Source organism: Chaetodon trifascialis, chromosome 11 (genome assembly GCF_039877785.1).
Source record: "Chaetodon trifascialis isolate fChaTrf1 chromosome 11, fChaTrf1.hap1, whole genome shotgun sequence".
NCBI classification, from domain to species: Eukaryota; Metazoa; Chordata; class Actinopteri; order Chaetodontiformes; family Chaetodontidae; genus Chaetodon; species Chaetodon trifascialis.
Window position 1 is genome coordinate 6,434,675 of NC_092066.1, and position 20,232 is coordinate 6,454,906.

Here is a 20,232-nt window from a genome sequence, read left to right on the forward strand (position 1 = left end):
AAATTAACGTCTCCAGAACTTAATTTAGACCCTGATCACTGCACCGAGCTCCTCTGAAGGTTTCGAGTCCCTGGGCAAAGTTCCTGCTGTAGAAACCCGGCTGTTGTTACCCTTTGGACAGAGCCAGGCTAGCTGTTCCCCCATGTTTCCAGTATTTGCGCTAAGATAAGATAAGCTAAGCTAAGCTAACAACTTCCTACTGTAGCTTCGTACTTAGCATACAGACACAAGAGTGGTATCGATCCTCTCCTCTACCTCTCGACAAGAAAGTGAATAAGAATAATTCCCCAAATGTTGAATTATCCCTTTAAAGAGAAGACAAAAAAATCTATTTAACATTTCAACTGTAGATATTTCTCAATGCATCAAGAGGATATGCACCATTACCGAAGACATCAGGGACAGCCTTAAATATTCCCCAACGCTTATTTGTGAAAGCAGGTAGCAGAAACTTAACATCAGCTCTCTTCAAATTTTCATCATTTCTTAGATGCTGTATAGAGATAAACAATCCTCAGATGTGAGGGACAGTAAGCGTGGGTTTAAATTCTACATGAGGAGCTTGAGCTGACTTGTTACCTTAGCGTGGTGCAGGTCCACACCGTACATGGACAGCTTCTTGGCATTTTCCAGGAAGTGAATCTCTGCTTCGGCTGGCGTCATTCCCCTGACGGTACAGAACATAATCAATCAGACGAGGTCACCAGAAACACGCACAGCAAAGAGATTTAAAGCTTTCTGACCAACATGAATAAACAACACTTGAGACGCAGAGTCCAATGAGATCAAGAACAGGTGTAATTCACCATTTTAATGCATGAAAGCCTTTAGTAAATAGTCTCTTTATGGACGCTTTTAACCAAGTACCAAGAGAGCATCCATTTTTAGCATAGATTGTCTTTGGAAAGACCCTAACCCTTGCGCTGTCATTGCCTCGCTCCATCCACTGGACTGAAATGACCACATCATATTACACAGGAATCATTGTAATACAGGCAGAATGGAGGCTCAGACAAAAGGACAGCCAGCTACATCCACTGACAGGAAAACGCAAATCCAATGTCTGCAGACACGCTGTCGCTCACAGCGGATTATTATGGCTTCAAGTTGTCAGATTCAGGGCCTCTGGAAACTTACAGTAAGATTATGAGCAACAATCTTATGTGAACTCAAAATTTTCAGTCGATGTTGAACCCTTTTGTTTTTTTCATGACTGATTTCATTTTTTTTTTAATTGAACAACATTAAACAAATCTGATAGTGGTTCTGTTTTTTTTCTTTCTTATCAGGCCACTGATGAAGCAGGATAGCTTCGGCTTTGCTGCGTTTAACTCTTTTTTTTTTTAATCTTTTACATTTGATGTTGCTTATTTCTAAAGGCTTTAACGCAAGTGTTGTATATCATTAAAAACTGTGCCTGCAAAGATAAAACTTGGCCAAAAAAACACACTTAACACTGTCAAACTTTTATCATTCTGTGAATCAGAGGAACCCATTTAACAGTACTTACTGCCTGTGTGCAGTATTTCTGTCACTTTCAGCTTGTTGCTTTCATATTTCTTCATTCAAACTGAGCACACTGTAAACATTTAACACTTTTAAATCTCCAATCTCTTATCCCTGGATTGATAATTCAATTCTGTCTATTATTGATTCCTTTCTCAGGGGCAGCTGTGTGTATAACTGAACTGTGCACTGCTTTAAAAGTTGTGCTCGACGGTTGAAAGAGTTTAGAGAACGACGCGGAGACGAACTTGTAGGTCTTGTGGAGTTCCATGACCTTCTCTTCTAGCTCTTTGGTCTGGTTGGGTGCGAAGCGCAGTTCGCTGATGTAGTCGCTGCCTAATTCATCGGGGTCGTAGTCTCCCAGTTCAGACTGCACAGTGTAGGAGCCCAGCACCGTGTGGGTGGCGAAGGAGCAGGGCAGACGGCCTGAAACCACGTCATCTCTCAGCTGCAGACACAGGTAGTACCTGAGAGAGGACGAAGAGATTTATCAAATCCAACATTTCAATTATCGCCGTAAGATTCTTTAATACAATTTACCTGCATAATCTGTGATTTTTAGCCATCTAAATCAATAAAAATTAAACTCAGCGCCCATTCACAAGAAGAATCGATCAACAGTGACAAGCAAACGTCCAGCAAATCTCACATAGTGGCTCTAAATTAGCTGCTTACACACCTTGTGATGTCCTCGGTCAGCTGGGAGGGGTCCGGGGGGTAAAACTTCACGTTGAAAGCGAAGTTCCAGGGACCAGCTGAGGCGTAGAGAGAACATTCGATTATCAAAAAGGAGCATTTTACAATTGCAGACACCTCAGCGGCTTTACAGGACTATTAGACTCACTCCTGATCTGCTTCTTCATCTCCTTGGTGGGGTCCAGCCAATTCTGCAACACAAAACAAGCATTGATCGTGAATTTATAAGCAAATGACTGAGAACCAAAGATCCATGTGGGACACAGCCCCTCTCTCTTGCCTCTACATCTAGAAATGAATGCATAACTCTGCTTTCAGTACACAAGTGCTTACTGTCAATTAACGACTCCTTAAAAACGGATTAGTACAGAATCTCCTTTACCTTCTGATTCTCTACATCTCTGTATGTGATGCCAAAGTAGTCCCTCTCCAGCAGGTTGAGGTGTTCACACACTTTGTCAAAGAGCACTTGGCCCCTGGCTCGTTTCTGTGAGGAAAAAAACAAAACATATTCAATCAATGAAATTGAATCAATGAAGCTGACGAGGTCAAACATTAGGCATGTGGTCTTTCTGCTGCTCTCAGTTGAGTATTATGTCAGAAAGGATTTGTAAGTCATCTAATTCTGTTTTATGTTATACACAGCGTCCCATTTTGTTTTTAATTGTTTTGTTTTTTCTTTAAAATCCCATCTAGATCAAACTGGATTGCCTGATGACTGATGAAAGAACGTTATGAGCAGTCACATTTGCGAACCTACGCCGTATTCAACAATTCTAAACAGCAACAAGAAAATGAAAGCAAACAATAAACGACACGTAATAAAATAAAAACAAGAAAAGATAACGGTGCATATAAAATCTCCAGCTGTTTAATGATTCCACTGATCTACACTTCCCTTCTTGCTCTTCGTATCTTGAGATAATTGAACAAACAAAAAACAAATTTTCACAGAACAGCAACATGAGTTGTTCCTGCAGGGGCAGAGCCTGAAGTGAACCACCTGGGCCCCTCTGGATCGATTCCTTCTATAAAAAGCAGGATACAGTAGTATAAATACGCCTTCACGTTCGTGAGCTCAAGGTGAACATCAGCTATGCGAACGCTTGACACCAAATCGATTGCACATCTCTAGCTGAGTGCCAGATGACACCAGCTGGAGGACCGCCGTCTCTCCCCCGCTGCAGGAGGCTGGACTTCAGACTCATCTGACCAGCTCACATGAGATCGCTTAAGTCCCGAGGAGCCTCAACACAGAAGCCTCCTTCCTGCACAGAGCCAGATCCTCATGTCAGGATTCATTGACAACCACTGCCACAGCTTATTCCAGCAGCAGCAGTCATTACACGTCTGTGCATCTGTCACATTCACACGCAGGCAGAGCCGTGCACACACCCTCCACGAAACCATAAACACATAAACCCGGCGGGCAGGTAGGCGTCAGAATACTCGACACATATGGCGCATTTATACCAGCATCCATCCACAGCCTTTAAATCACTCGAAGCCTCCGTTTTATGATGAGAACTCCGGGCGTGATTTTCAACAGAGCTGCAAAGTCGCTGGTGGCAGAGAGATAATCCCGCCAGAACATCTCAGAGGGAATTAGCAGAGTCATGTCAGCTGCCTTGCTGTCATGCTGGCTTCTCAGAGGAACATCTAACCCAGATTTTACTGCAAAAACTCCACTGTGGGTGGGCGATATGGCGCTAAAATAATATCCCAATATTTCAGGCATAGCAATATTCTTGACGATATGACAGAAGCGTGAGAAATGCTTTTGGTTCAGAGCTCATAATAGCTGCTCAGCTCTCCTTGTCCTCAAGTGGGTGCTGCTGCTGCTGCTGCTGCTGCTGCTGCTGCTGCTGGAGGTGGTGAAAGACGGTTTGTTGTATCGCTGCTTTTGCTGGTTCAGTCTTCTTGCATTTGTACATCAGGGCCAATATTCACAGGCATTCAGAGAACACTCTCATAGAGCTAACTTTAGCAAGGAGTCCTATCTTAGGAATGATTGAGGACTAATAACTCACTGTTAGCGATAATGGGTGCAGAATGTGGAGTGACGTCAACAGACCTAATGATAGAACTTAGTCTCTATTAAGACATGTGGTAACTGTGAATACTTTGTGATGGACATCTCTGTTGAATAAACGGTGAGCCATACTTTAATCTTTGGAAACACAGGCTTACTATGCTGATAGCGCTTTTATTTATTTGCTTACATGCTAGTAATTCTAGTACATAATCTCTTCGATAGGCCAATTAATGGAGGAAAAATGGACCTGCTTTCACTGATGTCTGTGATTACTGGACCAGCTCATCTGTGCTGTTTCATTACCTCACTGTCATTCCGTGTTTGGAGACTACTTCTCCTCCCTCTTTGTTTTTCCAACACTTTCTCATCTGCTTAAGAAACTCGTACAGCCTCCTTTCCTAGCAGCTCTCTTAAGGGTTAAGATGTTTGTCAATAAACTTTATCTGGACCAGGATCTAGTCTGAACAGTAAAGGTAAATTCTTAGAAAATGTCTTAATTCTGCAAGTTTTCTTAGAGTTTTGTCTTTAGGAACAAGCGTTTGAATGAGGAAGCTTCATGATTATGGCTGCAGATCTTTTGTAACCAAACCACTTCCACATCACTGCAGTCGCTCCTCTTTTTGAAGCAAACTCCTCAACCGTGAAACCAGAAACCAGTGATATCGCCTTCATTTTCAGTCATGCTTTCTGTTGCTGTGCGAGATATGATTGTTTTTTCCTATTAAAAATCATACCTATGTTATTGTGAATGATATGATATGATATGGCAGGCCTCTAACCTCCACACACACCGACAGAAAAGGTGATCTGTAAACTGTTTAGACAGAGACAGGACATGTTAACAGATGACTGATCTGGCTTCTATCCCGTCTTCCCTGAGGTTGTTTAAGAGAGAGAAAACAGAAGGAAATTGGACAGAAAATTGGTCTCAGATTAGAAAAGAAACATTCATCTTGATCAATTTCAAGATATTATCCTGTAATTTTAGGAAGCAAACAACAGCGGCAGGGGCTGCAGTGAGTTTGGAGATACGACCAAACCACCGAAATATGTATTAAAAGCAGGACTGCAACTAATGATTATATTCCATTATCCTTAAATCTGCAGACCACTTCCTCAATCAATCAATTGGTCTATAAAATGTCAGAAAGCAGAGAAAAATGTCCTTCATATCGGATGTTCCAAAATCCAGAGAAAAACAGCAAGTCCTCGCTGTGAAGAAGCAGAAACCAGAGAGTTTTTGGCTCCTTGCTAAAAAAAAAAAAAAAATTCCTTTAACAACCGACTGTTCTCATTAAAAGACAACATTTAGCCTGCGCTGTCACGTCCTTCAGAGGCAAAATAAAGACGTGCATCTAAACTAGAGGGAATTTCAAAAATAGGCCTGTGATTTATAACTTCAACACAGTGAGATGTGGGATTTTCGTCCCCCTCCGCTGAGACATAACACCCTCTGCAGTGAAGCGGAGGAGGTTCAGCAGTTCTGTGTCAAAGAAAATGATAGGAAGCGATTAGCGCAGGCAGTTTTCCCACAGGAGGAAATTGAGTTGAGCTGGAAAACTACAAGGTCAGGGGGATAAAAATGTCAAATCTTGACATTCTGGGCCGGTTTCAGATGGGATTGGGAGGGGGACGAGGACTCCCTGGCAGTTATCCGAACATCCCCTGACCTCAATTGTATCACTGTGTCAGACACCATAATCTGACCTGGTGTGAGTCTGCTGTGCTTCATCCACATCCATCTGACTGGTCGTGATTGTGCCTCACTGGTTGCTATGACAACTCCTCTGGTAAGCAAGCGACAAATTGGCATCTTTTTGTCGCCTCTTGCTGTTCGCTGTGATGCTTTTTTAAAAGAAACCTCTTCAGTCTGGGTGTTTGTGTAACCACTGTGTAAAATACATGCGAAGACAAATACCAGCGTCAGCCAGGTGTGACTCACACCTGCTGCAACAATTAGCACAGCTTGATTTTGCATCGCTGCTCTTAATAAAAAAGGTACCTGGTTCTGTGACCTTGTGCAGAGCAGATGAGAGACTGCTGCTCAGACAGCGCTGTGCAGTGAGTAGGCCTGCACTTAATCTCATGTTCTGTTCTGAAATCACATTCACGTAACAGGATATCCTTGTGACATTAATATAAATGGACTGAGGAAGACCTGTCGCAGGATGAAACGTTTGCTAATAAAGTTAAAGGGAGCTGTGATTCCAGTGCGCGGGTGCTCTTCGAATTACCGCAGTGTTCCCCAAAACTCAACATGACGCCAAAGGTCTTGTTTTGTCCACAACCCAAAGACATTTATCTTTGTCATAGAGGAGTGAAGACCCCACAAAATATTCATATTTAAGAAGCTGGAATCAGAGAATTTAGACTTTTTTTCTTAAGAAATTACTCAAACCGAATCTCAAAACTGTTGCAGATTAATTCAAATAGTTGACAACTAATCGATTAATCGTTCCAGCTCTATTTCATTTTAGAAAATGTCAGAAAACAGTAAAAAAAAAAAAAATGCCCATCACTGCCCAAGGTTTTGACTTCCAAATGCTTGTTTTGGCTGAGCAATGAATTCACTATGATATAGACCAGAAAAAAGGGTTAATCTTCTTATTTAAGAAACAGCTGGAACTAGTGACTGTCAATTTTGACACTTTTTGGATGATAACTGACTTAAAAGGTGATTGTTGTCCACTCATTTTCTGTTGGTGTCGCATAGCTGATGAGCTTCCTGCAGCAGCTTAACAGTCCAACAGCAAAATGAGTGTGAGATGCTCCATGCACAGATGCAGAGGAAACACATCTCAGGTTTTCTGGACTGCTTCCTTCTGCTCACACCCCCTCTAATGCACTCTAATCCCACATCAACCCAAAGCATTCCTCCTCTGTTTGGTGCCTGGTCAACATGAGGAGGGGCCAGACTTGTGCCAGGGCAGTCTAAGTCCAGGCTGTCCCAGCAGGAGGGGGCAGGATCGGGCAGGCAGGCAACAGATGGGAGACGGTTTACTCAATACTCCACGCAGATATAAATACACACTGTAAACAGCGATGTTTACGTTTCTTCAGTGTGTTTATTTACGAGTTACTCACCACCAGAGATTACTCAGATTTGTACCATTTATTATATCAGGATAAACCTACTGAGGTTCCCAATAGAATGAAAGATAATTAGGAAAAGAGAACATGTGCTTCCTGGTGCTCAAAGGCAAATTATATATTTTCTGCTCATATGAATCTAGTCGAGTACAGTCACGGTAATCTAGTATAGTCTCTTGGATGAAAAATGAGCATTTGTGTGTTTTTCAGCTGATCATACTTGCTTAGTTACTATCTGGTGCTGTCTGATCTATTAAAAGGGCAGCCCACCAATTGTCCCCATTAGAATCAGTTTACCTGTCATATGGAGCACCACTCTGCCTGTTCTGGAGGGACTTTAAGTTAGAAACAAAGCGCTGATGATGATACAGGTCCTGGGCTTTTAAAAATTATTGCATAGAGTTTAAAAGACATCAACATTCACCAGGTAATGGGAGATGGAGTGTCCAGTTTTTGGGAGCATAATTCACATTAGGGACTAAATGTCAGGTTGCAGGGAGTGCAGCACATCTGTAAACTGACTGCGTGCCCCTTTAAAATACCTGTCGACTGGGTGAAAGCAGGTTTCAGTCCAGCGCCTTGATTTTTCTGGTTGGGACCATCCTTTTATTTTACATCCAGACAAAGGACCTTTAAGCATTTTATATGCAAGTGGAGTTAAAATTCTGTGCAGCTATTTCACTTCTTTCAGAGCATTAGTGCATCTAAATCACCAGCCGTGCAGAAACCCTTTCTGTGTCCGTCTCAAGGGCGAGAAGTCCAGACTGATCCACATTTCCAGATCACCGTCCTTAAGAATCCGTCCTCGACCACAGCGGGACAGCCAGTAATCATGCCAACACACAGAGTCAATGACACTTATTCCCTCCAACAAATGCCCCATTTCACGGTCACAAGCCTTCACCTCACCGCCACCACCAAAACAGTCGGCTAATCCCTCTGTCTAACCCCCTGGTGGGGAGGAATCTGCTCAGAGGAGATCTGAGGAGGGGGGGTCTGGTACTCTGCTCAGCCTGCCCATACATTATGGAAACGTACAAAGTTGAAAGACTTGAAAGAAGGCTCAACTTTCTACTGTGAAGAGTGAAATGTCAAACAAGTTCTCTATTCAGATTGACTGCTGAATTCGTGATGTTCTGAGAAGAAGAACGACTGTTGATGTCAGAAAGAAGCCATTATGTGCTGCAGCTCAGACTCACATTTTCCTTGACTGATTGCGGGCTTTGGTTGCATGAGTGGGGTTATTTCTGAATACTGGGTACTTACGAACTATAGATAATCAGAGTAATTGTTCCACTTGAGGCTACAGAGGACAGCTTTAGGGGAAAAACTAACCTTTCAAAGCAACTTAAGGCGATAATAAAGCAAACGTGCAGTGAAATCCACCAAAACCTTACGGGACTTACAAGACACGACAGCTTTATTCTGACTGTAGCTCCATGGTGATACAACTCTATCATGGTCAATTAAACTCAAAACACTGAATTTTTTATATTCTTTTGCTACATTGTCCGGACCAGAAAATAATGACTCCATCCAACACCTCGCCCTCCTTCTCTCTCTTTCTAACCCATTATGATTAACAACCAACTCATGCTCTATTTCTTCTCTGCACAAAAAAATCCCATTTCCATATTTAATTTTTCCACATTATGATAAAAGCCAGAGTGCTGGGTTAGCGGTACTGCGAGCTTCACATTTACAACACAAAGACACGTGTTTTTCACTGATTGTTGGCTCTCCTTTCCTCATAGGGTTTATTTCTAGAGTGGGGAGGATCTTTGAAGAACTAAACATTTAAGAACCGTCGCATGAAGGCTATTTTTTTCTCTGAAAACTACACAGAGAAGCTTTGGAGGGAAAACGAATCCCACAAAGCAATTTGACACGATGCAAATGTGCAGTGAAATCCATGAAATCCCTGCCTCTAAGAGGGGCTGTCAAAGCAGATGAGTTAATTTCTGTTCCAATACAACAGGCCAAGTGTCCAAAGACTAATACATGGAGACATCCAGGGTACAGCAGGAGGCAAATGGCGTTAGTTACTCAGCTCCTTATTACAATGACACACTTTGGTTTTACTTAATGCAGCGATCAACGTTTCTGTCGTCTGTCGGATCCATTGGAATCGTTTACCTGCGAGCTTATCAATGCCTTTTATCTCTGTCAGCATGTTTGTCTGACAGTTGCAAATAAAATGATGTCAAACTCCTGCTGCTACGCTGCTGGAAATCTGCAACGTGGACAAAAAATATTCTCTCATTTCATCCATTTTTGATGATGACAGAGAGTTATTACAATTAGCTCTCAGGCTACAGCCAGGGCGGCTAAAGCTGATAAGGAATCAATGAGGGAATCTATAAAGAATCATACCTATAAGCTGAATCGACAGTGGCACTGGTACCAATTAAATTGTATTAATTCCTGTTAATGATATGGAGACGAGGCTTAAACAGCATCTTATGTTGCATTATTTGTTTATCGAAATGAAGTGAATTTTTCTAAAAAACCCTGTAAAGTAAAACCATAATCTGAGTAAAACAGCTGCAGACTAACGTGCCTCCACACTGCGTTAACATTAAATTAGTCTAATCAGGGACATGAGCTGTAAATTGTACTTCAGCCAGATGTCCTATATACACAATAATCCTGTGGTTAACGGACAACTCACTCTTTAGCCTGTAAACAAACCAACAAATACAACATCTAAATAAAGGTACACTATGATGTCATTAAGACAGAAAAATCATGAAAACATCTTCACTCATAATCAGTAAATTAACTGAAGAATATTTGCTCTAAAGTCCTGGTCTAATTACAGTCATTACATACTGATGCTAATATCATTAGTGCTGCTGCACTGCTGAAAGGCCGCGTGATCGAGCCGCAGCGTCGTTTCAAACAGCCAAAGTGAAAACACTTACACGTCGCTTTAGACTGAAACTAACACTGCTTTCATCCTTTTAAATACACCCTGAGATCTTTTCCTTTCTACGTGCCTTTGGTCTTAAGCTGCTGCCATACGGGTCACATCTTCAGGTTAATGAGCCAAGCAGTGGAGAAGCTGCTGGAAGCTTATATGATCTCAAAACGAGTGACTGATGTTCAGATGTTACGTGCTACAACTGCACCACCTGCAGTCTCTCACCTCCACGCTCACTGTGTAGTCGGAGCCGTCCAGCAGGGTGACTTTGCACTGCATGATCTTCACCTTCTTCACTCCTCTCAAAGGAGACCTGGACAGACGGCTGGTGGACGACCTGTGGGACACCTGGTCCTCCTCCTGCTGCTCCTGAGAGGAGGAAAACAAATTCATTTAGATGTTTTATCGCAGTTTTCCACATGCTTCTTGCCCTGGACTACGAACGGCTTTGGGTTGAAAAAGTTCACAGGCCGGGAACAAAAAATACCTCCTGCTCCTCATCTTCCTCCCTAAATGTCAGTTTCTTCATGGAGTCATCTTTGACAGAAGCAAAACCTAAAAATAGAGACCGGGACCCTGAGTGAATGTAATCAGGTCCCACTGAGAAGAGCTGGAGGTGTACTGCCATTTTGTCTTAAACAGAGAAAATCCAATTTTCCACTTGGCTGAAAACAAAGCCCTTTCTGACTGACTTCATGCTGAAAAAGAGGCCTTTGGCTTCCAGACATTTTTTCCTTCCTACTCACACACAAAGTGAATTTAATGCCTCTTTTTATTTTCATATTGAAAATTTCTTATCTTGCTCCTCAGGCTATATCCATTGCATTGTACCCATCTAATGGAGCTCATGCGGACCAGTTCTCCCTGTGGACCCCTGGAGATGTAGTGAGTAACAAGACAAGGAAATTACTTTCACCTTTGGAGAGCACGAGAATTAAAGCGACAGCCAAATTTAGATTTGATTTACTTGAGTTTCAAGACATTATGGATGGATTTCAAACATTCATGGATGACTTGTGGCTGACAGAAATAGGCACCACAGACCGCTTCATTCATACGTTCACCCTGCTGGACCAGAGAAACGTCCCAGCCTGAGCATGTGTCTCACAGGGAGGACTGACAGCGTTGTGTCAGAGTGCTGTGATTTCTCTCGGTCTTGTTCCTGCCAATTCACACAGCTCCGACAATGGCAGAGCATCATCCATCATCCTCAGCGTGACACGATGAGGGCCGTTTAATCTAGTCAAGATTTAAAGCCACGGATCCACTTAATGGGCAACACATTCAGTGCTGCAAGGAGATGACACATTTTTGAAATCACTGTTAGCCATGTTAGAGGCTAAACACTGTTCGTTGGTCCGCTACTTTGGTACAGATTGAAATACCTCAATAACTACTGCATGGACTGTCCTTACATTTTGCACAGATATTCATGGTCCCCAGTGGATGAGCTGTAATAACTCTGATCTTGTTAACCAACAATATTCTCACCAGCCTCAGCTGTACTTTGAGTTCAGTGCTAACAAGCTAAACTAAGGTGGTGAAAAAATTAAGATAAACATCCACGTTAGCATTGTAACTGGGAACATATTAGCATGCAGATGTTAGCATTTAGCACAGCCTCACAGAGCTAGTCCTGCTTTTGTTTTTGGGAGCACAACATAATGTGAATAAAGGAGAAATGTGAGTTCTTTAGCTGCCATTCGATCATCACGCATACGAGTATGCAAAAATACTAATTTCCCATTACATGCGAACATGAATAACTTGATATAGACGTAATATGGAAAACATAAAAAAAGGGTAAAAGTTATCTAGAAATAAAGCAACTTCACTTCACTCCTGTGAATCAAATATTGTGATAAGGCAGTGATGGCCTGTTACAACCAGAACCAATAATCAGTACAGTACAGTACAGATAGTTACTTCAGTATACACCGTATGGCAAAATCTCTCATGTTTATACATTTCTCTAAATGCACGTATCATCATTTGTTAGCTAATATTAAAATAATACATTTCACTATGATTTTTCGCAACATCGCCCAGGACATAATGAATCTATCCATCGCCTCGCCCTGCTTCTCCCTCATTACAGCCCATTACGATTCATGTGTAAACTCATGCTCTATTTCTTCTCCTCATCAAGCGCTCCATTTCCGTAAGTCACACTATTGGGCGAGTGGAGATGTGAGCGTGCTCACACTGCAGTGAAAAGCTCTGACGGCTGAGCTGTTTCTGCAGGTCCACATCTGGCTGTGGTGACTCTGACCTTCTGACTTCTTAATACTGGCAGCTCGTAAATGACAAATCTACAAATTTGAAGTTAATCCAGTGTGGATCTGTTTCTCAAGTCTCAGAGAAGACCATCAGCTATATGCCTAAAATGTCACGTCAATGTAAAAATGATAAGACAGGGCGGCTCAGACCTAATCCTCAACCTCAACGGACCGAACATCAGTCAAATCTCTAACGTTTTTCATTTGGATCATGAAATTATTTCCTGCCCTCTCGGTTACAGCCATGGACAGACTAATGGTCATGTGGTTTCAAGCTAGTGCAGATAATTCAAATGCACCTCGAGCTATATCTGCAACAAACGTGTGACTGCCATAGATTTGGTGTTCTGCCACACACTGAAGGCCAGGTCTGTTCGCATGTGCAGCTCGTCGCACTGTTTTTCTTTCAGCTAGTAAATCAGAGAAAAAGCCAGCCTGTGCTTTTAGCCTGAGACAGTCCCCCTGCAGTTTGGAAGCACTGGAAATTCAATCTGTAGATCGATTAGATAGTGAGCCCAGAAGGTTGCCTGGACCAAAATCTGCAGACGAGCACTTAGCTTTCAGATAACATTAGAAGCTACTTGTGCTGCCTTTGACATAAAATCTACAGGCTGCGCTCTGCTTCTGCTCAGAGACTGCTGGTTTTAAAACACTGAACTGGAGGTTTTTCACTCTTCTGTACAAGAATACTAACACACCTACTTAGACCACAAGCCTGCAGCTGGATCGTGACTTCTGCTTGACTAAAATTAACAGGAAATAAACATCAGATGTTGCTTTACAAACAAGGCGAACCATACAGATGAATTTGGAGATGATCGCATTAAAGGTTATAAAAGAAAGTCTTCATCACTGGAAGCGTGTCAATGGACCATTCCAGGCTTTCCCAGAACAGTACTGACACTTGGTTATTTATAGGGCTGCAGATTTCATGCATCTTCCTGAACCAATCGTTGAATATGTCAACAATCAATAATCGATTAATCATTAATAAGATAGAAAATGCACGTCTGCTAGTCTTGGTCGATGTAGTGGCATGAAATTATGATGCAACTCTCTCTAGTTAGTGCAGTCCATCAGTCGGTCATCAGAGCCACCTTATTGGCTGAAAGTAACTGCCTTAACTTCGTCTTTCTCATCTGCACCTCTGCAGGTGACTCAACAGCCTGGTTCAACGTGGTTCAGTGGGTCATAAAATCCCTCATAGTTAATCAAACTTATAGGTATCATGTCTTAGGTTGGGCGATATGACAGTATTTACTGTGTGATGTTAGAAATGTGCCCATTGGTGGAGATTTGCTAATACTTTCCATTCTACTGTGGGCGCAACTTTAAGCTGCATTTACACACAGTCATTCACAGTGTATACACTGCTGCCCCGCTACACAGCGAGTGGGCGTTCTGATGACATCACGGAGTGCTTCAGACTCTTCTCTGCTTGCATGTAAACTGCTTTCCGCTCTTCTGTTGACATTGTGAATGCATCCAAATACACGCAGCATCAAGGTAAAAACTCTTCGCCCTCCTCCTGCACGCTCTGCCCAGAAGCCACCCCTCACTCAAACCAGACCGAGTGTTTCCAGACCTGATTCTGTGGACACTGTCCTGAGTTCATATGAGAAAATAGCTTTAATGTCACAATCAAATGTCAAGTTTGGTATAAAATCATAAACACCCTGATAGAAGCTTTTGGCCTTATCGCCCGTCCTGTTCCAACACAAAGCAAAGCCTCTGTTATTGCCTCTGCATGCACATTATTACAGCCTCTTCTAGCTAACGTCGACATATTATAATAGCTTGCTGGGAGGACGGTGCTCCACTTTGGACTTGCTCTGGAAACGTCTCGCAGTCGCAGCCCAAAGTGACGCCATCAAATAATTGAATTTGTCCAACTGACAGTCCAACAATGACATAAAACAAAGAAAAGCAAAGCTTGCTTTTTCTTGATAGACTGCTTTAATGATTATCTGATGATCAAAATTGTTGACGATGAATTTTCTGTCGCCAGACTAATCAAATGGCTGCAGGCCAGTTTACTAGTGTTCACCTCATCACCCTAAACTACAGATCTCTGCTCACTCTTCCCACAGCTGTGTGAAGTTATGCTAATTAGCTCAATCAGCTGACGGAATGACGGCATGAAAACTTCCACACCGTGTCAGGCTTTCTCAAACTGTGTCTCACCACATTTCCAAAATAAAAGCACGGAGCGCTGACTGAAAGACATGTTTACAGGACTGTATCCACCATTGAGAACACTGAGGTCACGTCGTCAGTATTTTTTTTTTTCTTGTTCATTTCCATTTTTCCACACAAAGGCACAATTCATTCAGGAGTGGGATGAATGGTGTGTAATGTTTTCTCAAATTCAGGCCTGATCTACAGAGATATGTACGCTGTTTACACCATAAAAACCATCCTGGAGTTATTAAAGTGCTCTGTGCGAGTGTGGTAAAATACAGAGAAGTATGTCAAAAGGAAAATGATTTTAATTGAGCCCAAACTTTCAATGACATCTGGCTGGATCCTCCTTTTGCGTCTGTGGTTACGAAGAGGCTGACCTGTTCTTTCCTGGCCGGGGTGCTGTGTCCGGCGGCGGCGGGAAGCTGCTCCGGTTGGTTCTGAGGAGAGGTGGGTTCGGCGGCTTTAGCTTTCCCCTTCTGCGTCTCCTTGTTCTCCTGCGGCTGCTTGGCCTCCGAGTCTGCGCCTGATTCGGTCGTCATGGTAAATCACGCTGGAGGAAAAGAGGAGGGGAAAAGGAGACGAGTCAGCTGACTTGTTATGAATTGATCTAGTGTCGCTTTTCAGCCGTGGGTAATGATGAGCTCCTGCTCTGATGCAAATGCAGAGATGTGGACGTTGTTTGACAGCAGAATAAAAAGAGAAATTAATGTAAGTGGCTGAGGTGCACTTAGGGCCCGTTCTCAGTAATCTCAGGAGTGTCAGTAGCTGATAATGGAAAGTGCTTCGACTGCTGGTGCCCTGACATCCACAATATATTATACAATATACTGTAATGCCTTTTCACATAAACTAGCACACAACACCCTCATATAGGGCTGCAGCTCAGGATTATTTTCATTATCTGAAAATGTCTGTAAAATTCAGAAAATAGTTAAAGAATTTGTCTAAAACCCAAATATATTCAATTTACACTTGTATGAAATAGAGAAAAGCAGCAAATCTTCACATCAGAGAAGCAGGACTCAACAAATGTTCTGTATATTTGTGAGAAAAATTACCAAAAAACAGCTTCAGTTATATAGTTGCAGATCCATTTTCTGACGATTGACTGATCGAGTGCTTCACTAACTGTTGCAGCTCGACTCTCGTTCTCTGGTCAAAGCATCGTCATATCTGGAGGAATTCAGATGACTATTTACTTTGATTGAATTGACTCTGGGAACGTACAAAAGATATTTATGACTTTAAATTTCATGTTGCAATTAACTGATAAACCATTTAGTCTCTAAAATAAATACAGAGTAATGAAAAATGTCCATTACTGTTTCCTAAAGTCCAAAGTGACATCTATGGATGTCTTCCTTTGTCTGACCAACAGTCCAAAATCCAAATATGTTCAGTTTACTGAGACAAAATCAGAGAAAAGCAGAAAGTCCTCACAGTGAAGAAGCTGCAACCAAACAATATTCAGCATTTGTGTTTAAAAAAATGAATGAATAGTTGTTACAAATATTTTTAGAAAACAATTAAGATGAAAAAAGTTTAATCATTCATGAAAAATAACAAGCATTTTCTTTCATGCCCCCCCCCCCAAGTTTTTCTGCAGAATATTTACACACAACCATCCCAAGTATCTGAAGTGCACCAGCACACGTCTTTCAAAGCGTGACCTTCTCCCTCTGTGAATAGCAGCATACCAGCGACAGAAGGGGTCCCAAGGGGCTGAAACTGGGTAATGAGAGGAAACATCTAATGGTCAGCTCTGCAAAACAGAGATGACAGATAGGACGGATCGCACTGGGGGCCCCTGCGCTAAGCGGACCCACAGGCTTTGACATTGGGATGAGGGGTTTGGAGGGCGTGTGTGCGGGCGGGACGGCAACACTGGGCCTCGCTGCAGCGAGTGTGGGGTTTGTCATACGGATGCCTGTCATTCTGCTGTTGGCCTGCTTCTCCCGGAGCTCTATTTATAGGGCCGTGTTTACTCTGGGGTGGGAGGATCTCTGACTTCCAGCCGTGGTCGGGGTCGGCAGCCTCTGGATCGACAAAAGCAACACTGTGGGCTGAGGCGATCCCCAAAACTTTTGACATGATGAATGAAAAACTGCAGCAACTACAATGGCAAGCCAAGCCCTGTGAAAGCGCTACAAAACAAAAATAAAACTACTGATTATTTTGAAACGCCACAAGCAAGAGTTTACTTTTTTGGGGGGGGGGGTCAAGATATCTTACAATTTCTAACAATAAACCCGCCTCAGTTAGAAAACTTCAATCCATGAAGGCTTTTTCGAGGACTGAATTTGGCCCATACACCAAACTCCACATGTCCTGCTGTGAACAGGACTGGCAGGCACACAGCTGGATTATTAACAGCTGGCGTCCATGCCCACATCATGCCTCCATGTTGTTTTGTTCATTTTCCACTCTTTGACAGACGAATTACTTCAAAACACTGAACTGAAATCAATGTTTATTACCTCTGATAAAGCCTCACAGCTGTAATTCTCAGCGCGTAGACTCCTTAAACGAAAACAATGTCTTGATTCGATATCATTCGGTATTACTGCTTACTATAATGCAGAATGATGCAGTTCTTAAGTAACGCCAAAGGGTAATTCATCTTTGCTAATGAGCTGTGGGTTTAAATCCCAATGGAATTACTTAAAATAGGATTACAATATAAAGCCAAATCAAGCTTTGCCAAGTTACAAAAATCACTTCAGAACAGAGTTGTTGGTGTTTAAATGGATCAGAATGATGTTCACTCAAAACAGCAGTAAATCAAGTAAACGCTTGAGTCTGTTGTTTCTGCCTTTCTGCCTTCATAGAAGTCAGGAGTATCAAGGGTCACTGAATGCAACATGCTGATCGAACTCTTTCTAATGTTCCAACTTCAATAATTTCAGCTGACGGCCAAAGTCCTTCAAAGGGCATGTGGTCGACGGGAGGATGACGAACCCCAAAAAGACCACCGAGGCAAACGCAGCCAGAATCCTGTCAAAACCTCCCTGCCGCTTTGTTGTGTGATGTGTTGAGGAGCGGCCCAGTAATCAGCTGACAGATGATGGCTGCACAGCTAACCTTTGCTTCCCTTAACCCTGCTATGAAACAGGAACTATGGTAGGAGGGGAGGAAAGGAACATCTTTGCACCATAGAAATGGAGGAAGAATACGTTCAGTCACTGGTGACAGGCACTCTTCACAGGGCCACACAACAGCCTACACAGTGGCCTTGTGTGTGGCCCTCACCATGGACTGGCACATACATTATGCATTCAGAAAGCTGTATTCACAACTCATTTAGTGCCCTGGATTACTGCTAGTATAAAGGACTGCACCAATATAGCCTAATCATATTGAGTATACGACTCATGTTCAGACAGTCTTTTAAATCTAATCATCTGCAACACGTGCTTTGCTGCTGTATTGCTTATTCATCTTTGCACAAGACAGAGTCAACCTCTCAGGTCATGAAAGCTTCTACATTTGCTGTCAGAACAGCTGGTGTTTGTAAGGTTTTACCAGGACAGTCCTCAGGCTCACATGAAGCACGGATGAGGTTCAAAAGCATTTTACTGAATCCTTTTATCAAATACAAAATCCGTCCAAACCCGTATGAGGTCTACATTTAAAATATTTGCAGGTAACTGAAGACTAAAAAATAAAAACAACTCAATGATGTCTGATCACCTTTTGCTGGCTGAGAAGGCAGACACACTACAGTTCTTACAGGCAGCCTAAATGATGTACACAACCTGAACCTACAGCCGGAAAATGAGACCACGCTACATGCAGTGGCTTCTCATTTTTCCATTGCTCTTTGCCATTTCCACACCCTGTTTTAGCCAATTAGCATGAACACAAACACACACCTTCAAACACACACACAGACTTGAGCCAAATGTTAACCTCCTTGAGTGAAAACTGCAGGGAAAAGATTGGCTAAGCTTTTGTGGACTGACCGACAGAGCGTAAGAGCGTAATGAATTCCAGTATTTAGCCAGGTACAAAATGGAGCCCTAACAGGAAGCCGTGCATGCTGAAAAGACTAAAGACTAAACAGAGAAAAGAAACTCAAACTTCAGCTACTGAAAATGCAAAACAACCATGAGCACTGTCAAAGAAGTCATCAAATTTATCTAAAAAATTAGTACATTAAAAACAGCTTTTCACTCAGCTCTCACCGGATGGAAAGCATACGGTTTTTCCTTGCAGATAAAAAACAGATTTCCTCAGTGATCTGTCTTCTATAGAGGACAAAACCGAAACCATCGATCTACATGTCTCCACAAACAAACAAACTTTTCTCAGAAGAACAATCACATCATTAATACTGCATGGATATTTCTTCTTTCCAGCATAAATCAAACCAGCCCACAGTTAATCAAACCTGCCGTCTGCCATCAAACAAACCAATTTAATCAGATATCAAATGCGACTGATGAGGCCACCCGCTGCAGAGGATATTCATGTCCACGCTAGAAGCTAAGCAGAGGTTTATCAGGATGCATCTACATTACATAATTGATCACTGACACTAAAGGCTGTGCTGCCGGCCCCTGCATGCAGACTCCCATTTTAAGGTCCATTTGTGATTGTAATATACACTGTTGGAAAGTGGCCTGTGCGCACACATAGTCACACACTCACTCAGTGGAGGATGAGGGACTGCCATCTGTGCTGAGTGCCATTAGCCGGAGTACACCACAGCTGGGCCCATCCCTGCAACCCCTGCCCCCACACCCATAACCCCCCTGGGGGCTTATGGAGGCTACATGGATGGAAATGGTCTGCGTTTTTTGACACGTCAGGGCCCATCCCGAGCAGGCCGGCTGTATATGATGCGACCCCTGTACTTGGCTGCGGGGCTGACAGCTGTCACACACAAACCCAGCTACTGTAACATGATCCCACGTAGCTGGTCCGGCCACTCAAATGAGACACCTCTGCTGAGGGGTTACAGATCAAACAAACAAAATTATTGATACGTTTTGTCATAAATGTGACCTTCTATTGGAGGCAAAGCATGTCCACTCTCAATATTCGTTTAGCATTTCCATTAGATTTGAGGGATTCAGTGAATACTTTAACCTCTGTGACTTATAATAGATGCAACATTAGATTCAGCTCTGCATGCACAGAGTGCCACAGTTAATGGCATCCACTGGTGAGAAGGCACACCACACTAACAGAAGTCTGTATTACTTCTTTTTTTAGATGAAAAAAAAAGATGTTTTGCAGAGCTGCAATGATTAATAGTTCAGTTGATTAATCAACAACAGCTTTGATGATCAAATAATCCTTTAAGTCATTTTTCAAGGTTCCATCTTCTCCAATATGAACGCTTGCTGCTCTTCCTTGTCTTACACTTGAGAAGATTTAATCTCTTTGGATTTTGGACAGCTGATTGAAGAAGACATTTGAAGATGTCACTTTGGACTTTAGGAAAGTGCGATGGACATGTTTTATGACATTTATGGGCCAAATGATCACTTGATTAAGCAAGAAAATACAGCACT

The 20,232-nt window shown here is 42.5% G+C and overlaps 1 protein-coding gene across 18 annotated transcripts in view; it reads right to left on the reverse strand.

Moving 5' to 3' along the window:
• The window catches only part of epb41l3b (erythrocyte membrane protein band 4.1-like 3b), a 55,387-nt gene that overhangs the window by 20,375 nt on the left and 14,780 nt on the right, over positions 1–20,232 (reverse strand). For 17 of the 18 annotated variants that reach the window (XM_070974732.1, XM_070974744.1, XM_070974740.1 and 14 more), the window contains exons 2-8: positions 15,091–15,263; positions 10,476–10,619; positions 2,585–2,689; positions 2,351–2,393; positions 2,186–2,261; positions 1,755–1,973; positions 580–667 (exon numbers count right to left, since the gene is read on the reverse strand). In XM_070974732.1, coding sequence (XP_070830833.1) covers positions 580–667; positions 1,755–1,973; positions 2,186–2,261; positions 2,351–2,393; positions 2,585–2,689; positions 10,476–10,619; positions 15,091–15,252 — 837 coding nt within the window. In that variant the 5' untranslated portion in view covers positions 15,253–15,263. The remainder of the gene's footprint in view (positions 1–579; positions 668–1,754; positions 1,974–2,185; positions 2,262–2,350; positions 2,394–2,584; positions 2,690–10,475; positions 10,620–15,090; positions 15,264–20,232) is intronic. The other variant, XM_070974738.1, reaches the window with a different exon arrangement.